This window comes from Pongo pygmaeus, chromosome 5 (assembly GCF_028885625.2).
Source record: "Pongo pygmaeus isolate AG05252 chromosome 5, NHGRI_mPonPyg2-v2.0_pri, whole genome shotgun sequence".
Taxonomy (NCBI): domain Eukaryota; kingdom Metazoa; phylum Chordata; class Mammalia; order Primates; family Hominidae; genus Pongo; species Pongo pygmaeus.
In genome coordinates this window covers 104,740,418-104,765,005 of record NC_072378.2, presented here as the reverse complement: position 1 = coordinate 104,765,005, position 24,588 = coordinate 104,740,418, and the positions used below count along the sequence as shown (strand labels likewise).

Sequence of the window (24,588 nt, the reverse complement as noted above, 5' to 3'; positions counted from 1 at the left end):
TCTTAAATGTTAGTTATTAATAGGATTTATTAGTATTTTATAGTGAAAAAGTTGTTGCATCTGCATACTGAACTTGTGAATGTTGCCAAGGACTAAATTGCTTTTCATGTATACACTCACAGTAAAATAATGAACAAATATGTGAAGGAATATTGATAACTTTTTTCCATTGCCCCTATAAACAGCTCAGTTTATATTTCTAAACATATGAATTATGTTTTTCAAACACAATTATAATACCATTACTAGAGCCAATACAATTAACAGTAATATTGTATTATCTTGAAATAAAATACCAAGTCCATATACAGTTTGTCCTCATCTCAAAAATTGTCTCAAAAATGTCCTTTTACAGTTGTTTTTTTTTGAATCACTATCCAGATAAGGACTACATATTACATATGGTCGATGTGTCTCTTGAGACTCTTAATATATGACAGTTCCTCCTCCTTTTAAAAAAAGTATTTCTTAAAGTAATTTTAAACTTACAGAAAACTTACATGAATAGCCCAGAGTTCCTCCCGTGTAACTTTCACTCACCTTTCCCTAAGGTTAACATCTTGTACAACCACAGTACAGTTGTCAAAAATAAGAAAGTAACATTTGTATATACTATTAACTGTACTACAGAGTTTATTAAAATTTCACCAGCTTTCCCACTAATGTCATTTAAGGATCCAATTCAGGGTACCACATTGCCTTTAGTTATGTTTCTTTAGTCTCCTCCAAACTGTGATAGTTCTTTAGTTTTTCTTTGTGTTTAATGGTCCTGAGACTTTTAAAGAGGACCGATCAGGTGTTTTGTGGAATTCCCTTTAATTTGGGCTTTTCTGACACTTTCTCATGATTAGATTGAAGTTATGCATTTTTGGCAAGAATAGTAGTCCATCCTTATCTGCAGCTTTGCTTTCCGAGGTTTCAGTTGCGGGAGGCACAGCACAATATTTAGAGAGGGAGAGAGACCACATTCACATAACTTTTATTACAGTATAGTGTTATAATTGTCTTATTTTATTATTTATTTTGTTGTTAATCTCTTACAGTGCCCAATTTATAAATTAAATTTTATCATGTAGGGAAAAAAATCGTATACATAGGGTTTGGTACTATCCATGGTTTTAGGCATTGACTCAGAGTCTTGGAATGTATCCCCTGCGGATAAGTGGGGACTGCTGTACTGCAAAAGTGATGTGTCCTTTTCAGTGGATCATATCAGGAACTATATGATATTGAACATGTATTATTTTTGGTGATGTTACCCTTTGTCAGTTGATTAAGATAGTGTCTGCTGGGTTCTTCACTATAAATTTTCTTTTTCCTTTGTAATTAGTCAATATTTTTGAGAGGTACTTGATACTGTGTGAATATCGTTTCTCCTTAAACTTTAACCTATTAACTGAGCATCAGCATTAACTTTTAAAGGGCTGAGTGGGGGTTGTCAGGGTTTCATCTTTGTAAATAATTTATTAAAAAACATAAACCTCCAAAATACATTGAATTGAGAAATGACCCTTAGTAATATATAAAAATCAATTCAAAACACTAGCTAAAATGTACATAAGTATAATATGGCATCATAGATGTTGATTTTTAACCTTTTGGGTCATGTTTTTGTGAATTTGTGTAAAGGGTCTCTCTTAGTCTGTTTTCTGCTGATACAACAATACCACAGACTGGATAATTTGTAAAGAAAACAAATGTATTTCTCACAGTTCTGGAAGCTGGGAAGTCCAACAGCGTGGCACCAGCATCGAGTAAGAGTCATCCCATGGTGGAAGGCAGAAGGGTGAGAGAGGAAGGGCTAGAGGGAAGGGGGCTGAACTTCACTATGACTAACCCACTCCTGGATTAACAGAATTAATCCATTCATGAGAGAGGAGCCCTCATGGCTCAGTTGCCTCCCCAAAGCCTCACTTCTTCACACTGCCATAATAGCAACAAAATTTCCAACACATGAACTTTTGGTAGATGCATTCAAACCATAGCACATATGAATAAAAATGTTGTGAGTAAAGTGGTAAGTACAATGAAGACTTCAGTGCTCTTTCATAAAAGCTTCTAAACTAATTTCTTTTGTAATAATATTGACAAGAAGCCAGTATTGTGTATATTTAAGGTTTTAAAATTATTTTAGCATATATATATTTAATATCCATATATATTTAAAATTCCCCCAAACTACATGTAAGTATGATAAAACATGATGCCTGTAAATACCTCTTTGGAAGTAAAAGAAATTTCAATTGTTAAAGCTACAGAAAGGTTTTTGGATGATGATGCGCAGACTACCATACTACACTTGGAGAATTGTTTTTTGGTGGATAATGGGACAAAACCTTCTGAAGAGTCAGTCTTTAATTTTCCTTTTACATCCAGAAGCTAAGCTCTTTTGTAGTGATGTAAAAGGGATAAGCAGTGGAGGGGATGAAAGATTCTGCACTATCATAAATTCTGAAATACCTCTGGTATTCTGCATTATTCTGTCCTCCTTCTTCCTCTCCTTTTCGCTTTTTGTATAAAGTTAGGAAAATTCTAAACTAATCTTAAGTATCACCCCTTGGACAAAGTAGGGGATAAATGAACTCTTTCTGTTTTTTTTACTCAGATAATGAAACTGCTGTTTATACATTAATGCCAATGGTTATGGCTGATCAACACAGGTGAGTGCTTGTTTCAAAAATTTTTGCTTTTTAAGAAGCATACATTGTTCTAAATGTGTACTGCATGCCCGCGCGCACACACACACATACACACACACACAGTTTGGACACAGATGTTGTTCTGGGGCAAGTTATTTCACTTTTCTGTTATAATTTTGTGTGTGTGAAATAAGGAATAAGATTTTCCAAGATCTATATGAGCTGTCAAATTTTATGGTGAGAGATTTTCTTAATGAATATTGAGATATTATGTATTTGGTTAGTCACTGACATAGAAAAATACATTGTGATGATTTCTTTTAGAGGTCACTACTGATCTTTATAGCAAAAGATTATGGCTGAGGGACAACTTATTTCCCTTGTGTGCTACTTACTTTTGTGTTCCTTTTATTGATGTAGCATTGACATTCTTTTACAGGGCCATATATGAAATACAATTATTTGGCTTTGTGAGGAGGTCTTTACACTTACACCAGTCAGCTCTGCCATGGCTAGCCATTGAATTTTTTGATATAAGAAGAAGCATGTAAAGAGAAACTATTTTGAAACAAGTTTAACATTTTTTTTTGTTTTAAATTTCCTACCTAGTGTAACTTAAAAATGTTTTTTGTCTGATTTTCTTTATTTGGCCAAAATTAATATAGCTAGGCTCAACTTTTGGCAAGGGGAGCAGCCAGGCCTATGCCCTTTGTTTCTCAAGAATCTAAGGAAAGCTAAAGCCAGCTTACTCTGTTGTGTATCCTAAGAGCAGGTAACATAGGATTATCCAAGTGGCAGATGAGGAAACCTTCAGCACCAGCTTATTGGTCAAGGCGTTTGGTTTTTGGATGATACTGTGCTGGCTAACATACTAAGAGAATAGTGCAGTATTTTGTGGTGGGTGTGGGACAAAACCTGAAGAATCAGTAAGAGTAGCTAGGCCGAGTAGGGTGGCTCATGCCTGTAATCCCAGCACTTTGGGAGGCCGAGGCAGGCGGATCATGAGGTCAAGAGATTGAGACCATCTTGGCCAACTTGGTGAAACCCCCTCTCTATTAAAAATACAAAAATTAGCCGGGTGTAGTGGCATGCGCCTGTAGTCCTGGCTACTTGGGAGGCTGAGGCAGGAGAATTGCTTGAACCAGGGAGGGGGAGGTTGCAGTGAGCCAAGATCTCACCACTGTACTCCAGCCTGGTGACAGAGCAAGAGTCTGTCTCAACAAACAAACAAACAAACAAAGCAGCTAAAGAGTTGTTAACTTGATTTATTATGTTTTTAAAAACTTTTTTTACATGTTGATTCCTCTTTTTTATTTTGGCATAGGTCTGTTTCTGAACTACTATCAAATTCAAAATTTGATGTCAACTATGCGTTCGGACGTGTGAAAAGAAGCTTGCTTCACATTGCAGCAAAGTAAGACTAAAGATATTTTGAGTTAAACTCTGATCTAGGGCAAGGATCAGTAAGCTTTGAACAGCGTCGTCACACAATATTTCTGGGGAGAGATGAGAACAGACAGCTGAGTAGTTCTTTATCCTGTTTGAGGGCGTGGTGTGCTATCCGTTCTGTCTCTAAACTGTTAACTTTGGGATTGTATGTAAATCTCATGTCCCTCTTGTCTTTGTTTTATATCAGATCAGAGTAGGTTAGACATGGAGATTGTCTTTCCTGGATGTACTTATTGGTACAGTTCACCAAAATTTTCTTTTTATCCCAGCAATATGAAATTTTATATGCTGTCTGCAGATGAAGTCATTGGCTTTATATTTTTTACATAGGTGGGAGAATGATTTTTATCTAGTCTCCTGGTATGTAATCAATCAGTTAACTAATTGGTACCTATCGTCTTTTCAGGATTTAGGTAGGTGTGTTGAAATTAATTGTTCATGAATAATTTGGCTTATGAAAGGCCAGAAAGTTGAAAGTATAATATGGTTTCTTTGAAGTATTTGAATTTCTCAAATACTTTATAATTTTCATAGTAGAATGGACCATCTTGAAAGTAGAGAATGTTTACTATTTGTGTCAGAAGTTAAATCAAATTATAGGTAAAAATACTGTGTTTAAAAGGCCACACACAGGGGCTCACACCTGTAATCCCAGCACTTTTGGAGGTTGAGGTGGTTGGATCACTTGAGGTCAGGAGTTCGAGACCAGCCTGGCCAACATGGTGAAACCCCATCTCTACTAAAAATACAAAAATTAGCTAGGTGTCCTGGCATGCACCTGTAATCCCAGCTACTTGGGAGGCTGAGGCAGGAGAATTGTTTGAACCCTGGAGGCTGAGGTTGCAGTGAGCCAAGACTGTGCCACTGCTCTCCAGCCTGGGTGACACAGCAAGACTCTGTCTCAAAAAAAAAAAAAAATGACCGGGTGTGGTGGCTCACGCCTGTAATCCCAGCACTTTGGGAGGCCGAGGCGGGTGGATCTTGAGGTCAGGAGATTGAGACCATCCTGGCTAACATGGTGAAATCCTGTCTCTGCTAAAAATACAAAAAAAAGTAGCCTGGCATGGCGGCAGGTGCCTGTAGTCCCAGCTACTCGGGAGGCTGAGGCAGGAGAATGGCGTGAACCCGGGAGGCGGAGCTTGCAGTGAGCTGAGATCGCACCACTGCACTCCAGCCTGGGTGACATGCGAGACTCTGTCTCAAGGAAAAAAAAAAAAAAAAATATGTGTTTAAGGCCGGGCATGGCGCCTCACACCTGTAATCCCAGCACTTTGGGAGGCTGAGGTAGGAGAATCGCTTGAGTTCAGGAGTTTGAAATCAGCCTGAGCAACATAATGAGGTCTCTTCTCTACTGAAAAAAAAAAAAAAAAAATTACCCAATTGTGGTGGCTCATGCCTGTAAGTCCCAGCTACTTGGGAGGCTGAGGTGGGAGGATTGCTTGAGCCCAGGAAGTCAAGGCTGCAGTGAACTGTGATGGTGCCACTGCACTCCAGCGTGGGCGACAGAGCAAGACTCTGTCTGAAAAACAAAAACAAAATTGTGTTTAATAGAATATTTTGTTTTTTAATTAAACTGCATCAAGTATGGCTGTATGTTGAATGTATCTGAACTGTCTTTTAATATTGTTTTAGTTGTGGATCGGTGGAATGCTTGGTTTTGCTGTTAAAGAAAGGAGCAAATCCTAACTATCAGGATATCTCAGGCTGTACACCCCTTCATTTGGCAGCAAGAAATGGGTAACTATTTAGTTTTCTTAAGTGGCTTGAGTTGTATTATCAGTTATTCAAGGCACTTTGCCTTGGTTCGATGATTCCTCCCGCACCCCTGATATTTACCTTGGGAAAAACTACAATAATGGTGCATATTTTATTTTCTATATATTTTTTTGTCTCTCAGAGATATTATTGATGATATTGTTCTTCTTTATAGTGGATCTGGGGTCATTATATTCAATTTAAAAATAGCTGTCATATTTATTAATTTATTAGATTCTCACTAATTTTCTTGAAAATATTATATGTGGAAGTTCATTATTACTTGTATTATAGTGATGTTGTATTTTCTGAAAAGCATAATTTTCATCTCTATTTTAGTGCGCTTTTTTTCTGCTCATCTTTTGCCACTCCTAACTCCATGGCTCATTTTGCAAATTGCTTGTTTAGTTAATTTTATTAATGGAATTATACACAGACTTAATATATTGTACACAGTTTATTTGTAATTATTGTGAATGAGCTGTATCAGAGTAATCTTCCTAGATACTAGGGTAGTTTACTCCTTTTAGTGCTAACATTAGTTTTCATTTGGTCTGAGAAATCAGACCAAAATGATTGGAATTTGTTTAAAATGAAAATGAGTATTTTTTGATTCAGGACTTGAAGAACTTATATTTTATAAACGCTTTCTTTTTTTTTTTTTTTTTTGAGATGAGGTCTCACTCTGTCACCAGGCTGGAGTGCAGTGGCACAGTCTCGGCTCGCTGCAACCTCTATCTCCCGGATTCAAGCGATTCTCCTGCCTCAGCCTCCTGAGTAGCTGGGATTACAGGCACGTGCCACCACGCCCAGCTAATTTTTATATTTTTAGTAGAGACAGGTTTTCACCATGTTGGCCAGGATGGTCTCCTGACTTCAGGTGATCCGCCCACCTCGGCCTCCCAAAGTGCTGGGATTACAGGCGTGAGCCACCACACCCGGCCTAAACCCTTTCAAACACTATAAAACTTCTTTATGGAGTCTAGGCCTGTAATCCCAGCCTTTTGGGAGGCCAAGGCGGGCAGATCATCAGAGGTCAGGAGTTTGAGACCAGTCTGACCAATGTGGTGAAACCCTGTCTCTACTAAAAATACAAAAATAATCCAGGCATGGTGGCGCATGCCTGTAATCTTAGCTACTTAGGAGGCTGAGGCATGAAAATTGCTTGAGCCTGGGAGGCTGAGGCATGAGAATCGCTTGAGTGCCCGGGAGAGCTAGGTTGCAGTGAGTGGAGATTGCGCCATTGCATTCCAGCCTGGACAACAGAGGGAAACTCTGTCTCAAAACAACAACAACAACAAAAAAACCCCAAAAAACTTCTCTATGGACACGGTATACAAATGCATTGTGTCTTTTTTTTTTTAATTACTCTTGAAGATGTTTTTGTTTCCTTTTCTCAACTGTGCTTCTAGATATTTGAGTTGGCTGCCTAATAAGATGGATATGGAGCTAAAAATTGTCCATTACATCAATCTGAGGCCAAATTTTTGCATATAAAGATTAAAATAGAGCAAAAAAGACAACAATAGTGATGCCTAGGTTGGACAGGGGAAGGGCATAGTCCTTTGACTCTTGCTGATCTGCTCCATTTCCTGATTTAGCATGTGAGCCAGTTTAATTGTCCATTGTTCTCATAGGTAACAATGTGCTGATTAATTAGCCGTGTTAGGTATCTTGTAATGTGTCACACCCAAGGTCATAGAGTAAATCATTCATTCCCTTGCTGAATTGATCTCAGGTCTAGGTACATTATCCCAAGTGTTGATAGGGTATTGACAAAGGTCTTGAAAAGGTTACATGTAGAAAAATATCTTAGTACTCTGTTTCAACAACTATGTAAATAAAAGGAGAGATTAGTGCAGAGCAGGGATAAAAACTCTGCTGTCATTTCAGTAGGCGACTTAGTCATAAGACTTAAGTGTGAGGAGCAAGAAATAGGTCTTAGACTTGAAAGAGGATGTTCTTGGTCTGCTAAAAAGAATTTTCATGTACTGTTTTTCAGAAACAAATAAAGTGGCACAGAGAAAATAAATAGTTTTGATCACTTTCTGTCAACAGTGATTGAAGACCATTACATTTTAAAGGTGAAGAAATATGGCAGATATTACATGATTCACATAGCCATTCAGCAAGAAGAAAAGGAATAAAAAGAATTCATGACCCTCTCTTTAATTTGGATGCCTGTTTCTATAAAGATTACTCTTGATATTCAATACTTAAATATTTTGGTTTTTATTATTTATTGAGTGGAAGCCTTGTACAACTTAGAGGTGCTCAATGTTTGCTGAGTGACTTGAGTATTCCTGATGTTTTAGAAATAGCTTTTTACTGTAATTTCTTTATGAGTTCACATTTATCCATACTGAAGTAGAAGTCGTAGTAGAGTTCTTCCCATTTTGTTGGTCAGTCTGCGTTTTGGGGCCAGCTTTCTGTTTTGTTCCCTCAGCTGTCATCAGATGGCTGCTATATTTCTCTTGGCCTGCTTTAGCATTTTTCTCTTTGCCATTAGTGCTGTATTGGATTGTCCTCCTTTCCAAAAGAAGCCCCATTAAGCTTCCACAGAGCACTTGGGTGACTGGTCCCTGTGTAATTTGGGTTGCCATAAGCTCCCTATAATTGGTGCAATATCTGAGCAGGAATATAGTTGCTTCCTTGTACAGGGGGATTCAGCATTGCTCATGCTTATGTGAGAATGTTAAAAGGAGAGGCTTTAAAATTATTGTGTGTTTTTAGGTTGTGTTTTGGTCAGTTTTGAAAGAAGAGTTTTTATTTTTTAGGTGATTATGAGCTCATAAAGGGTAGGGCCCATGTGTTACATAATATTTTAGTTCTGTTAGCAAAATAGCTACTTATTTATTGGGTTGATTTGACTTATTCAGACCCTGGAAAATAGTAATAATGGTTGTTCAATAGAAAGATAGGATATATTTCTCTCCTACATTCCCTGTACCTTTTGCAATTCATTTTTGGAAGGGGAAGCATTATAGATTACTGCTTTTCTTCAACAACCCCTACCATAAATACTTTTTTGGGCCTGTTTCCCTGGCTCATTCCTACCTAATGATTTATTTTGGCATTATTAGCTTAGGCCAATGGTTCATAATAGGCTTCTGAAAGGTTTTAGAAATCCACCCATATGGGTATAGACACACGAACACACATTTAAACAATGTATTTATTTTAATGGGACTATCTGGTTTGTGGTCTCATGATTATTGAATATTTATTTCTTAAGGTTTTCCTAACAGTGTGTTAGATAAAGGAACTTTGTAAATGTTTTATCTTAAAAATTTACCCAGAGTTGGCTGGGTGTGGTGGCTCAAGCCTGTAATCCCGGCACTTTGGGAGGCCAAACTGGGCGGATCACGAGGTCAGGAGATCGAGACCATCCTGGCTAACACGGTGAAACCCCGTCTCTACTAAAAATACAAAAAATTAGCCAGGCGTGGTGGCGGGTGCCTGTAGTCCCAGCTACTCAGGAGGCTGAGGCAGGAGAATGGCGTGAACCCAGGAGGCGGAGCTTGCAGTGAGCCGAGATCGCGCCACTGTACTCCAGCCTGGGCGACAGAGTGAGACTCCGTCTCAAAAAAAAAAAAAAAAGTTTACCCAGAGCTTTATTTTCTTCAGTTTCTTTGATTATAATGCTAATTTTAAGTGACATTTAACTTCATTACCAGTACAAACAGCAAGAAAAGTAACTAGTCAGTTATTTTTTTCTTAAAAGTTTTATTCAATCAATGAGAATTTTAGCTATTGACTTACAAGATTGAATATTAATAATCAAAGTTTTATTGAGAGCTACTATGAGCCTGGCTATGCTTAGTACTGAGTTGATTAAAGAAATATGATATAATCCATGGTATGAAGATGTTTATGATCTAGTTGAATAAATAGTAATATATTCATGTATACTATATACTCTGCCATTCAAAGTAATGGCAAAAACCACCATTACTTTTGCACCAACCTCATATTATATTACTACTATATTTATTATATAATATGTACACAATACATATGTATTTAACATACACACACTATATTGTATGTATTACTGTTTACTCACTGGACTATTTACCACTGAACTATACACTTAAAAATGTGATGGGGGCCGGGCATGGTGGCTCATGCCTGTAATCCCAGCACTTAGGGAGGCTGAGGCAGGCGGATTGCCTGAGGTCAGGAGTTCAAGACCAGCCTGGCCAACATGGTGAAACCCAGTCTCTACTAAAAATACGAAAAATTAGCTGAGCATGGTGGTGGGCGCCTGTAATCCCAGCTACTCGGGAGGCTGAGGCAGAATTGCTTGAACCCAGGAGGCAGAGGTTGCAGTGAGCCTAAATTGTGCCATTGCACTCCAGCCTGGGCAACAAAAGTGAAACTGTCTCAAAAAAAAAAAAAAAGGTTGTGATGGAGGCTGGGTGCAGTGGCTCACGCCTGTAATCCCAGCACTTTGGGAGGCTGAGGGGGGTGGATCACCTGATGTCAGGAGTTCGAGACCAGCCTGTCCAACATGGTGAAACCCTGTCTTTACTAAAATATACAAAAATTAGCCTGGCGTGGTGATGCATGTCTGTAGTCCCAGCTACTCGGGAGGCTGAGACAGAAGAATTGCTTGAACCTGGGAGGCGGAGGTTGCAGTGAGCCGAGATCGCGTCAGTGCACTCCAGCCTGGGCAACGAAGAGTGAAACTCTGTCTCAAAAAAAACAAAAGGTTTATGATGGGCCACCGTGGTGGCTCATGCCTGTAATCCCCGCACTTTGGGAGGCCGAGGCGGGCAGATCACGAGGTCAAGAGATCAAGACCATCCTGGCCAACATGGTGAAACCCCGTTTCTACTAAAAATACAAAATTAGCTGGGCATGGTGGCGCATGCCTGAAATCCTAGCTGCTTGGGAGGCTGAGGCAGGAGAATCACTTGAACCCGGGAGGCGGAGGTTGCAGTGAGCAAAGATCTGCCACTGCACTCCAGCCTGAGCAACAAGAGCGCAGCTCCATCTCAGAAAAAAAAAAACCAAAACCATACAAAAATTAGCTGGCATGGTGGCACACACCTGTAGTCCCAGCTACTTGGAAGGCTGAGGCAGGAGAATCACTTGAACCCGGGAGGCAGATGTTGTAGTGAACCAAGATCGCGCCACTGCATTCCAGCCTGGCAAGACTCTGTCTCAAAAAAAAAAAAAAGTTATGATGGCAAATTTTATATGTATTTTACCACAATACAAGTAACTTAAAAAAAAAAGAATCTGTACCTCCCCCTCCTCACCCTCCACTGAGTAGAGGGATGCATAGACGCGTTTTTATTGATATTCTGAGTATGGTTTTATAACATCTTAGTGTTTTAAATATTTTCCTGTCAAGAATGTAGGTAGGATACAATGTTGAGACATTGTTTTTCTCTATCCATTCCCTTCCATTAGACTTAATACATTTCTAATGTATATTACTATTTCATGAACTTAGTCAATACTAGAAATTTCTCTACAGTTTGAATGATGATTTGTCCCAATGATATGAAAACCTGACTGTGTCATTGTTTTATCCTGTTATCTTTGAGTCATAGAAGCAGTTTTGTATCTTGCGTCAAGTAGTGTTTGTTTAAATATTGCAGATATGGCTTGATATTACAGATAAAGATGTTATGATGTCATCAGCTGTTATTGATTGTTGCTAATATTTCAGTAAATTAATTGTCATTTGCATATTTTTTTTTAGTACCAGTTATCCATGACTCTTTTTTCTTTTCAGGCAGAAGAAATGTATGAGTAAATTATTAGAATATAGCGCTGATGTCAACATTTGTAATAATGAAGGCCTTACAGCAGTAAGTGCTATCAATTTCATCTGATGTTTTAAAAGTATGTTTAGAAAATGATATTGAATGTGACAGTTAGGCAAAGTGTAGTACAAGTGTTTCTGCAAGTTACTTTTTTTTGAGACGGAGTCTCGCTCTGTCACTCAGGCTGGAGTGCGGTGGTGTAATCTGTGCTCACTGCAATCTCCACCTCCTGGTTCAAGCGATTCTTGTGCCTCAGCCACCCAAGTATCTGGGATTACAGGTATGCGCCACCATGCCCAGATAATTTTTATGTTTTTAGTAGAGGTGGGGTTTCACCATGTTGGCCAGGCTGGTTTCTAACTTCTGGCCTCAAGTGATTCACCTGTCTCGGCCTCTCAAAGTGCTGGGATTATAGGCGTGAGCCACCGCACCTGGCCTGTGTTACTTCTTTATAGGGATTAAGAAGGTGTAGAATGATTTGAGATAAAGTTTTAAGCTATATTAAGATAAGTTATGGCTTACCATATTTCTCTCTTCTCCCTTTTAAGTTTATGACTTTTGTTTATTTTGAAACTTATTCCCCTAGCCTTTGTCACTGACTTTCAAGGGACTTCTTAGGAGCATCTCTGCTGAGGTGTGTTATGTGTTCATTCTTGGAGAGCTGTTTTTCATTATGTTCTTTTAAGTACTTTTAATATGTTCATTGTAGAATTAGATAGCTAGTCAGAAAGGAAGAAAAAAGGTAACAGAGGGAATGAGCACTCCCTGTATTCCTTGCATTCTTAGATAATCACGGTTAAAAAAAAAAAACTTTTGTATTTTTAGTAGAGACGGGGTTTCACCATGTTGGCCAGGCTGGTCTTGAACTCCTGACCTCAGGTGATCCACCCGCCGGCCTCCCAAAGTGCTGGGATTACAGGTGTGAGCCACTGTGCCCAGCCAATAAAACCTTTTTTTAGAGACAGGGTCTCACTGTCACCCAGGCTGCAGTGTAGTGGCATGATCATAGCTCACTGCAACCTCAAACTTGGGCTCAAGAAATCATCCAGCATCATCCTTCCAAGTAGCTGGGACTATAGGTGTGTCTCACTACCCTTGGCTAGTATATTTTATATGTTTTTGTAGAGGTGGGGTCCTGCTTTGATGCCCAGGCTAGTCTTGAACTCTTGGCCTCAAGCAGTCCTTTCACTTCTGCATCCCAAAGATAAAATTATTGTTAACATTTTGTCCTATTATTAGACTTATATTTTATATAAAGTAGTATTGGCCATTTTGCCATACCACTTTCTTTGCAAAAGTAAGTTTATATATTTTTGAATCACATGGAGGTGATATGGGATATTGCTGAAGACATTGTTGAAATCCCAAAGTTTTAACCAAATTGTCATTATTTAATGGAGCATTATTAATTTTAGAGGTAGAGATAACAGAATTATGTTACTGTTGAGCAGTTGTTTTGAAATCATGGCAGAAAATGTTGTTTTATTTATTAAATTATACATTCCTTTGATAGTATTTATATTTTGAATCTTTTAATTTTTGAATAAAGAATAATTTGAATATTTACTTACCATGCTGGTTTTCAAGGCTTTTATGATTAAAAATTGGGGAATAAGGTATAGAAAAACAACTTTCCTAAAATTTTGAATGGCTTATTATAGAATAAACTCAATCATGATTATTATATGGAATCTACAATTCCTGTAAAAAATTCAGATTTTGTTATGTATTAATAATATAATACCACCTATTCTGTAAGGAAAGACTGTATTCTGAATATCCATAGGATGCTTAATGACACGGTATGTGCAACAGAGGGTTATGAAACCCTAGAAATGACATAGATCTTTCCTTAGGACACTAACCAGTTTAGGCATGATGGTTCAGTGTTAATATAATCTGTTTTAATTGCATAAGATGTTTTCTGTTAATTTCTTCCCTTCCTTCCTGTACTTTAAGGGAGGTGGAATAGAAAATTTGTAAAAATAAAATTTTTATTTAACAAAATTATTCATGTATGTATTTAAAGAATCAAATATTCTACCTGGCTTGTAGAAAACTGTCTCTCGGCCTTCCTCCCCAACTCCAAACTTCCCACTCCCTAAACAACTTCTCTCAGCTTTTTTTTTTTTTTTGAGACAGAGTCTCACTGTCGCCCAGGCTGGAGTGCAATGGCGTAATCCCAGCTCATTGCAACTTCCACCTCCCAGGTTCAAGTGATTCTCCTGCCTCAGCCTCCTGAGTAGCTGGGATTATAGGCGACTGCTACCACGCCCAGCTAATTTTTTTTTTTGAGACGGAGTTTCACTCTTGTTGCCCAGGCTGGAGTGCAGTGGTGCTATCTTGGCTCACTGCAACCTCCACTTACCGGGTTCAAGCAATTCTCCTGCCTCAGCCTCCTGAGTAGCTGGGATTTCAGGCATGTGCCACCACGTCCGGCTAATTTTGTATTTTTAGTAGAGACGGGGTTTCTCCATGTTGGTCAGGCTGGTCTTGAACTCCTGACCTCAGGTGACCCACCAGCCTCGGCCTCCCAAAGTGCTGGGATTACAGGTGTGAGCCACCGTACCCAGCCTTTTTTTTGTATTTTTAAGAGACGGGGTTTTACCATGTTAGCTAGGCTGATCTCGAACTCCTGACCTCAGGTGATCCACCAGCCTTGGCCACCCAAAGTGCGGGGATTACAGGTGTGAGCCACCGCGCCCAGCCTCTCTCAGCTATTTTAATGGATTTTAAAATGTTGTCTCTATATCTAAATAGCATGCTAAATGCTACTTCCTGGTTTTTTGGTTTTAGGTATCAGCTGTTGACTTTCTGGAAGATGAGGCTATTGTTCTCTTTTTCAGCCCCTCCTCCCACCCTGTGGTGTATAAGCACATTAGCCTTGTATCCCTCCAATACAATTATTGTAATTTTAGTTAGATCATTTTTGTGTGTTATTATTTTTTTGTGTACACGAAAACTATTCATAGTTAAGCCAAATAGTTGGTTATAGTTGCTTTCCTTTCTTGCATAACATTTTATTTTCCCTGTAGTTAATGATTGTCTTTTTTTAAAAATTAAGATAATTATAGATTCACATGCAGTACTAAGAAATAATAGAGAGAGAGAGATGCCCTACACTTTTTGCTGAGTTTCCTCCAGTGGTAACATTTTGCAAAACTATAGTATAATATTACAGTAAGGACATGGACATTGACACAATCCATCTTACTGAGATTTCCTCAGTTTTATTTTATTTTATTTTTTTGAGACAGAGTCTCGCTCTGTTGCCCAGGCTGGAGTGCAGTGGTGCTATCTCAGCTCACTGCAACCTCCGCCTCCTGGGTTCAAGCAATTCTCCTGCCTCAGTCTCCCGAGTAGCTGGGACCACAGGTGTGCGTCACCATGCCCAACTAATTTTTGCATTTTTAGTAGAGATGGGGTTTCATGATGTTGGCCAGGCTGGTCTTGAGCTCCTGACCTCAGGTGATCTACCTGCCTTGGCCTTCCAAAATGCTGGGATTATAGGTGTGAGCCACCATGCCTGGCCTTCCTCAGTTTTAATTGTATGTGTGTGTGTATGTTTATGTATTTTAAGTTCTATTCATTTTTATTACCTGTGTAGGTTACCTGTGTAGTTTTATTACCTGTGTACATAGTCAATATTCTGAATATTTCTAACACCACAGAGATATGTCATGTTGCCCTTTTGTAACCATACCTTTCCCTTTGTCCTTCACATCCCATGGCTAACCTATAGCAACCATTAATTTGTTCTCCATTAGTCATTTCAAGAATGTTGCAGAGATAGAACTATATTGTATGGAACCTTTGGGGATTGGCTTTTTTTGTTTGTCATATTCCCTGGAGACTTATCTAGGTTATACTTATCAATAGTTTGTTCCTTTATAATGCTGAATAGTATTCCATCCAGTAGTGGATATACCACCATGTGTTTGACTATTCACCTGTTAAAAGACATTTGGGTCACTTCTGATTTGGGGCTATTATGAGTAAAGCTGTTAAAAACATTAGGGTACACATTTTTGTGTTAACATAATTTTTCGTTTTTCTGGGATAAATGTCCAGGAATGTAATTGTTTTCCATAGTGGCTATACTAATTCACATTCCCACCAAAAGCGTATGACAGTTCCTGTTTCTTGACATCCTTGCCAGCATTTCTTATTGCCTGTCTTTTGGATATAAACCATTTTAATAGGGGAGAGATGATACCTCATTGTAGTTTTGGTTTGCATTTCTTTGATGATCAGTGATGTTGAGCACCTTTTTATATACCTGTTTTCCAGTTGTATGTCTACTTTTGAGAAGTGTCTACTCAGATCTTTCATTCTTTTTTTAATCGAATTTTTTTTTTTTTTTTTTTACTATGGAGTTGTTTGAGCTCCTTATATATTCTGGTTATTAATCCCTTGTCAGATGGATAGTTTGCAGTTATTTTCTCCCATTTTGTGGGTTGTTTCTTTACTTTGTTGATTGTTTCCTTTCCTGTGCAGAAGTATTTTAACTTGAAGTGATCCTATTTGTCCATTTTTGCTTTGGTTACTTTTGCTTTTACTTAAAAGCAAATTTACTCAAGAAATTTGCTCAAGGGTTATTACTCAAGAAAGCTTTGCCCAAACCAGTGTCCTGGAGAGTTTCCCCAGTGTTTTATTTTAGTAGTTTCATGTCTTAGATTTAAGTTTTTAGTTAATTTTTATTTGATTTTTGTATATGGCAAGAGATATAGGAGCCTAGTTTCATTTTTTGTGTATGGATATCCAGTTTTCCCAGCACCATTTATCAAAGAGATGGTCCCTACCTCCAATGTGTGTTCTTGGCACCTTTGTAGAAAATGAGTTCACTGTAGATGTGTGGATTTATTTCTGGGTTCTCTGTTCTGTCCCATTGGTCTGTGTGTCTGTTTTTATACCAGTAACATGCTGTTTTGGTTACTATAGCTCTGTAGTATGATTTGAAGTCAGGTAATGATATTCCTCCAGTTTTGATCTTTTTACTCAGGATGGCTTTTGCTATTCTAGATCTTTTGTGATTCCATATAAATTTTAGAATTATCTTTTCTGTTTCTGTGAAGAATGTCATTGGTATTTTGATAGAGATTACCTTGAATCTATAGATTGCTTTGAGTAGTATGGACATTTTGACAGTATTGATTTTTCCAACCCTTAGGAATATTTTTCCATTTTTTGTGTGTGTCTTCTTCAGTTTCTTGCATCTTTTTTTATAGTTTTCTTTTAGACATCTTTCACTTCTTTGGTTAAGTTGATTCCTAGGTATTTTATTTTATTTGTAGCTGTCATAAATGGGATTACTTTCTTTACTTCTTTTTCAGGTTGTTCGCTGCTGACATCAGAATGCTACTGATTTTTGTATGTTGATTTCGTATTTTGCAACGTGCTTATTTACCAGTTGTAACAATTTTTTGGTGGAGTCTAAGTTTTTCCAAATACAAGATCATATCATCTGCAGACAAGAATAATTTGACATCTTTTTTTCTAATTCGAATGTCCGTTATTTCTTTGTTTTGCCTGATTGCTCTAGCTAGGTCTTCCAGTACTGTTTCTAATAATGGTGTTAAGAGGGTCTTTTGAAGAGCAAAAGTTTTTTAACTTTGAAGTCAAATTGGTCAGTTTTTCGCATTATGGATCATGCTTTTGGTATCAAGAGCTCTTTGCCTAGCCCTCGATCCTGAAGATTGTCTCATATCTTTTTTTCTACAAGTTTTATGTTTCTGTGTTTTACATTTAAGTCTATGATCTCTTTTGAGTTACTGTTTGCATAAGTTATGAGGCTTAGGTCAAGGTTTACTTTTTTTTTTTTTTTGCCTGTGAATGTCCAGTACTAGCACTGTTTGTTGAAAAGGCTGTCCTTCCTGCATGAATTTGTTTTTGCATCTACCTCAAAAATCAGTTGGGCATATTTGTGTGGACCCACTTGTGGACTTTCTATTCATTCCACTGATCTGTGTGTCTCTGCTAATCTCTCTGCTAATACCACACTGTCTCGATTACTGTAGCTGTAAGTCTTTATACCAGGTAGAATAATTCCTCTCACTTTATTTTTCTTTGTCAAGATTGTGTTAGCCATTCTGATTCCTTTGCCTTTCCATATAAATTTTAGAATAAACTTGTCTATGTCTACAAAAAAACCTTGCTGGGATTTTGATTGGAGTTGCTTTAAACTGATAGGTCAATTTGGGGAGAATTGTTATCTTTACTGTGTTGATTGAGTCTTTTAATCCATAAACACAGTATATCTCCACACTTACTTAGGTCTTTGATTTTTTTCATTAGAATTTTGTACAGCACAGTCTAGGGATTTTGTGCATGTTTTGGTAAGCATATAACTCATTTTCTTTGGCATAATTATAAATGGCCTTGTGTTTTTAATTTGAGTTTATGCATGTTCAGATGGAAATGCAATTGGTTTTTGGTTTTGCAATCTTGCTGAACTCACTTATTAGTTCTGGGGGACTTTGGGCAAATTGCTTGGGATTTTCTACATAGGCAGTCATGTTGTCTGCATGTAGAGACAGTTATTTGTTTATTTATTTATTTAGACAGAGTCTCACTCTGTCACCCAGGCTACAGTGCAGTGGCGCGATCTCAGCTCACTGCAACCTCCGCCTGCTGGATTCAAGCAATTCTCCTGCCTTAGTCACCCGAGTAGCTGGGATTACAGGTGTGTGCCACCACACCCAGCTGATTTTTGTATTTTTAATAGAGACAAGGTTACACCATGTTGGCCAGGCTGGTCTTGAACTCCTGACCTCTAGTGATTCACCCGCCTCGGCCTCCCGAAATGCTGGGATTACAGGCGTGAGCCACCGCGCCAGGCCTTTATTTCTTTCTTCCCAGTTTGTATGTCTTTTATATTTGTTTCTTGCCCTACTGCAACTTTATTACTTTAAAGTTTTCTTATAACTTTTTACTAATTCAATTCCAAGGTCTCTCTCAGCTTTGTAAATATCCTCTTAATATGTATTCAGTTCCTTTCATGTCCTTGATTTTGTCTTGAAGGAGTCTCTTAGGGAGACTTCTGTGCTCTCTTGACTGGGTTGGTTGATACCTAGGTCTGCTGCACAGTTGTTTGGAATGTCTCATCATCATCCTGGGGATTCCTTTTGCTTTTTTCTTCCTTTGGGTTCTCTGTTATATGGGTCTCATATCCATCTTTTCTGATAACTATTCTGTCACTCTGATGGAGCACAACCCTGAGAGTTGCCTGAGAGTGTGCATGGGAGATGTGTTGCCACCTTGCATGTTTGATGTGACTTGAGTCTTTGAGTCTGATTATGTAATTGACAGTTTAGCTGACAATCTAGACGAGACATCATTTTTCCTTAGAATTTTGAAAGCATTGCTTTGTTGTCTTCTAGCTTTGTTTTGAAGTTTAGTGCTATTTGGATTCTTGATTCTTTATATGAAACCTGTTTTGATTTTTCTTTCTAGAAACTTATAGAATCTACTTTGTCCTTAGTGTTCTAAAATCCTGTGATTATTATGTCTTGGTTTGGATTTATTTTATCCATTTTGCTGGATAATATTGAGACCCTATCAACCTGGAAACTCATGTAATGGGAACTTATGAGAAATATTCATAAATTATTACTTTCATGATTTCTTTTTCTGTCTTTTCTCTGTTTTATTTTTTCCCCAACTCCTATTATTTAAATGTTAGACCTATTCACACTAGCCCTTTAATTTTCCTACTTTTTCTCATTTCTTCATTTCTTTTCTTTGTACTTTTAGGGAGACTTCCTCAATATTATCTCCTAATTCTTCTTTTGAGTTTGCACGTCTCTATCATAGTATTAATTTCCAAGAGTTTTTTTTCCTTGTCTCTTTCAAAAAATGGTATCCTTTTCTCATTTCAGGGATGCAATCAGTATGTTCTCTCTCTGACAATATTAAATATAGTTTTTTCTTGAATATTCATGGTTCCTTTTCCCCCTACTTTTTGCTTTAAAAAAATTTTGTAGTTTGTCTTTCAAATTAGATGCGTTTATCAAATGTTTGGTGGAAATGGAAAAAGCTATTTGAAGGCTGTCAGCATGAGTGAGGTTTGTTCACTAGAGGCTTCAGTGTAGGATGATCTCCTTGGACATTTGCCTCTTAGACCTTTCCAGTGTCGATTTCTTTAGGCATTTACTCTTGAGCTGGTCATATTCCTCAGAGAAGACTCTTCCAGCTGCCCGGAAGATGTTAACAGTCTGCGTGCTGGATAGAGAAGAATGCTTTGTAAAATCAATATTCAATATTTAAACTTGCACTTAATCTCCCCTTTTTAGTGTGGTATTCTTTGTTCAACGTGCCTGGTGTCTCTTACCTAGAGACTGTTTTCAAGCCTCTTGCATTCCATCTGATTGAGTGGGGGCCATTACTGGCCTTGCACAGTTGGGGAGGGGTAGAGATATGAGGCTCTAAATCTTATTAAATAAACTTTCAACCTCTTTTCAAGAGGTGCATGGTACTTACTATTGATTCTTGAGCCTTTTGGGAGTCCTGTGATCTGAATCACATTTTTTGGGGGGGTTTCTCTAATACGGGTGTAGCATTCTGACAAGTCAACAAGTATAATCTGACAAGATAAAAAGCATCATCTACTTTCTTTGCTTCCAAAACTTGCTGTTCTCTCCCCTGTATCTTTATGGATCTAGTCTTTTAAGGAAATACTCTTTACTGTCATTTCCGTGGAGTTTAGGGAAGAAGTAGAGACTGATGCATGGATTAAACCTGCCATCTTTTTAATGAAAAAAAAAATAATGTGAAAAATTAATGGATAGCATAGTCCAAAGTTTTAACATTGATTATCTTTGAATGGTAGACTTATAGGTGTTTTATATATTTTTTATCCTCCTTTTTTTATTTATGTAAGATACATGTGTTACTTGTAAAATACAGGAAGTAAGGAATATAGCATTGCTATGTTAATTACTTTTTAACTTATGTTTGCTTCTGGGAAAAGAAAAATATCTAACACCTTTTCTCCAGAGACAAACTATGCATAGAGTCCAGGATTATCTGAGAAGCAGAGTATTTGATGATCGGACGCTTAGTATATTTACTGTTTTGAACCATTGTGAGTTATTTTAAAACAATTTTTTTTTTTTTTTGGAGACAGATTGTCATTCTGTCACCCAGGTAGGAGTGCAGTGGCACAATCATAGCTCATTATAGCCTCAAACTCCTGGGCTCAAGGGATCCTCCCACCTTAGCATCCCGAAAAGCTAGGTGGCATAGGTGTATGCCACCATGCCCAGCTAATTTTTTTTTTTTTTTTTTTTTTTTTTTTTTGAGACAGAGTCTTGCTGTGTTGACAGGCTGGAGTGCAGTGGCACGATCTCAGCTCACTGCAACTGCCGCCTCCTGGGTTCAAGTGATTCCCCTGCCTCAGCCTCCCAAGTAGCTGGGATTACAGGCACGCACCACCATGTCCAGCTAATTTTTTGTATTTTAGTAGAGACAAGGTTTCACCATGTTGGCCAAGATGGTCTTGATCTCCTGACCTTGTGATCCGCCTGCCTCAGCCTCCCAAAGTTCCGGGATTAGAGGCGTGAGCTACCGCGCCCGGCTGCCCAGCTAATTTTTAAATTTTTTGTAGAGACAGGTTCTTGCTACATTGCCCAGGCTGATTTTGAACTCGTTGCTTCAAGCAGTCCTCCTGCCTCAACTTCCGAAAGTGCTGAGATTACAAACGTGAGTCACCACTTGCAGCCCCACTGAGTTATTGATTTTGAAATCTGTGGTAATGTAATCTGCATCTTGATACAGAAGTTTTCCTCATACAAAATGTAGTGTCAGCTATTTAGGAGGCTGAGGCAGGAGGATCACTTGAGCCCAGGAGTTTGAGTCCAGTCTGAACAACATAGCAAGACCCCAACTCTAAAAAATCCCCAAACCTGTAAATAAAACTTAAACAAATTAAAAAAAGGAAAAAAATGACATGGACTTAAAATACCTTTAGATTTGCATGAGCAAATCACGCCCAGCTGAGAAATAACATTATTTATCTGCTGTTTTTATATGAAACACTATTACACAAATGTTAAGTAACTAAATGGCTTCACAGATACATTGGCTGGCTGTGAATGGGCGGACAGAACTACTCCATGACCTTGTACAGCATGTCAGTGATGTTGATGTTGAGGATGCCATGGGGCAGACAGCACTGCATGTTGCCTGCCAGAACGGTCACAAGACGGTAAGTTGAGCCATGAGGACTTTAAGCTGCATGTGTTTGTTTTTAAAAATTGAATTCATGAAAAGTTTTTCACTGTGCATATTTGGGAACATGAAGCATTACAGCAAAATCTTATTTTCTGCATCATATGGACTTTTTTTTTTGAGACAGGGTCTTACTTTATTGCCCAGGCTGGAGTGCAATGGTGGGATCCTAGCTCACTGCAGCCTTATACTCCTGGGCTCAAGTGATCCTCCCACCTCAGACTCACGTGATCCTCCCACCTCAGACTCACGAGTAGCTGGGATTACATGCGTGAACCACTGCACCTGGCCCATATGGACTTCTGATAAATATATTCTGTATGGTTAGAAGAAATAGAAAATAGTGCTTTTGGGCTGGGAGCCGTGGCTCACAGCTGTAATCCCAGCACTTTGGGAGGCTGAGATGGGTGGGTCTCTTGAGCTCAGGAGTTCAGCCTGGGCAACATGGCGAAACCCCATCTCTACTAAAAATACAAAAAAATTTAGCTGGGTATGGTGGCATGCACCAGTAGTCCCAGCTATTCTGGAGGCTGAAGTGAGAGAATTGCTTGAGCTCAGGAGTCAGCGGTTGCAATGAGCTGAGATTGTGCCACTATACTCCAGCCTGGGTGACAGAGTGAGAGCCTGTCTCAAACAACAACAACAACAACAACAACAAACAGGAAAATAGTGCTTTTATATCTGTTCAAAATATTTGTAATTTGCATTTTGATTTTATTTCCAATTCATAGGTTTTAATAGCCGAACATACTAAATTTTTAAATGTAGTATATTCACATTTAATTTTAACATTTATAATGTTCATTCTGTTCTCAGTTTTAGCAAATAAAACTTCATATCTCATTTTATCTTTTGCCATTAAGCCTCAGTTTTGGAGATTAGATAGTGAGGAAAGTGAGCAATGACACTGGTTAATAGTATGAGTCAGGTTATCCTATTTTTCTGCTTGCATTGTGTATGATACAAGTAACAGTTCTTTTCTTTCTTTTTCTTTTCTTTCTTCTTCCTTCCTTCCTTCCTTCCTTCCCTCCTTCCTTCCTTCTTCTCTTCTCTTCTCTTCTGTTCTCTTTTCTCTTTTGTTTTCTTTTCTTTCTTTCTTTTTTTTTTTTTGATGGAGTCTTACTCTGTCCCCCAGGCTGGAGTGCAGTGGCGCCATCTCGGCTCACTGCAAGCTCCGCCTCCCGAGTTCATGCCATTCTCCTGCCTCAGCCTTCCGAGTAGTTGGGACTACAGGCACCTGCCACCACGCCCGGCTAATTTTTTGTATTTTTAGTAGAGATGGGGTTTCACCGCGTTAGCCAGGATGGTCTCAATCTCCTGACCTCATGATCCGCCCGCCTCGGCCTCCTAAAATGCTGGGATTACAGGTGTGAGCCACTGCACCCGGCCTCTTTCTTTTTTTTTTTTTTTTGAGATGGAGGTTCGCTCTGTCACCCAGGCTGGAGTGCAGTGGCATAATCTCAGCTTACTGCAACCTCTGCCTCCCAGGTTTAAGTGATTCTTGTGCCTCAGCCTCCTAAGTAGCTGGGATTACAGGTGTGTGCCACCACACCCAGCTACTTTTTGTATTTTTAGTAGAGATGGGGTTTTGCCATGGTGGCCAGGCTGATCTTGAATTCCTGGTCTCAAGTGATCTGCCTGCCTCAGCCTCCCAAAGTGCTGGGATTACAGGTGTGAGCCATCGTGCTTGGCTATTTTCTTTCTTACTCTAGGTTTCTAAAATCATGCATTTGTTTTATGACAATGCTTTCCTGTTATTCCTGTGTCCAAACATTTGGCTTTTGAAATTGCTATTTCAAACATTTGGCTTTTGAAATTGCTATTTCTCTCTCATTAAGAGACTTTACTGCCTTATATAAAGATTGCGAGTTCAAGATTTTAGATTGAATTTCTGCTTTGCTATAATTTTCTACCTTGTTTATGTTTTTAAGTTTTTTTTTTTTAACATTTAACATTATTGGTAATAGAATGTACAGGTGTGTGCCAGTAGTCTCAGCTGTTTGGGAGGCTGAGGTGGAAAGGTCAAGATTAGGTGGAGAGATCCCTTTAGCCCTGGAATTGTGGGTTGTAGTGCGCTATGCTGGTTGGATGTCCACACTAAGTTTGGCATGAATATGGTGACCTTTCAGGATGCCAGATTGCTTAAGGAAAGGTGAACCAGACCAGGTCAGAAACAGCAAGTCAAAACCCCCATGCTGGTCTGTTTGTAGGATCATGCTAGTGAATTGCCACTGTATCTCATCTCTTAAAAAAAAACAAAAAAAAAATGTAATTTATTTTCTTGCTGACCATAATAACGACAACAAAACCAACTCAAAACAGTCAGTACCATTAAATACAAGGATACGAAGTTTGTTTATTTTTTTGGTTACAAACTTTCTGAGTCTTATCTCTTGTTGGGAGAAGGGAGAATTCCTAGTGGAATCTGGATTTTTATCTCTTCAAACACTTTTTCCTTAACCTGGTTTCAGGATGTATGATCACAATTCACAGAATATTGGACTTCTTCAAGATAGTAGGCGAAGGTGACATTGTCTTATGTTTAATATGGTGTTGGAAAAATGGAGGGTTATAGGATCCTTTTTCTGTTTCCTGGAATTTTTTCTGGACACCATTGTTCATTTGCATTTTTTGTCTTTTATCATCTGAAAACCAATGCAGTGTTTTCAAGTATATTCTCATTAGTTTTTACTTAGAGTCAATATTATTAAATTTAAAATGTATTCTATGTGGGAAAA

General features: G+C 38.4%; 1 protein-coding gene across 12 annotated transcripts in view; it reads left to right on the top strand.

Moving 5' to 3' along the window:
* HACE1 (HECT domain and ankyrin repeat containing E3 ubiquitin protein ligase 1) overlaps positions 1 to 24,588 on the top strand; it is a 124,468-nt gene that overhangs the window by 4,886 nt on the left and 94,994 nt on the right. For 4 of the 12 annotated variants that reach the window (XM_054491398.2, XM_063666456.1, XM_063666457.1 and 1 more), the window contains exons 2-6: positions 2,606 to 2,660; positions 3,964 to 4,053; positions 5,721 to 5,825; positions 11,593 to 11,668; positions 21,696 to 21,827. In XM_054491398.2, the coding sequence (XP_054347373.1) occupies positions 2,606 to 2,660; positions 3,964 to 4,053; positions 5,721 to 5,825; positions 11,593 to 11,668; positions 21,696 to 21,827 (458 nt within the window). Of the gene's footprint in view, positions 1 to 2,605; positions 2,661 to 3,963; positions 4,054 to 5,720; positions 5,826 to 11,592; positions 11,669 to 21,695; positions 21,828 to 24,588 lie in introns of those variants that run through there. The other 8 variants (XM_054491406.2, XM_063666460.1, XM_054491400.2 and 5 more) reach the window with 7 other exon arrangements.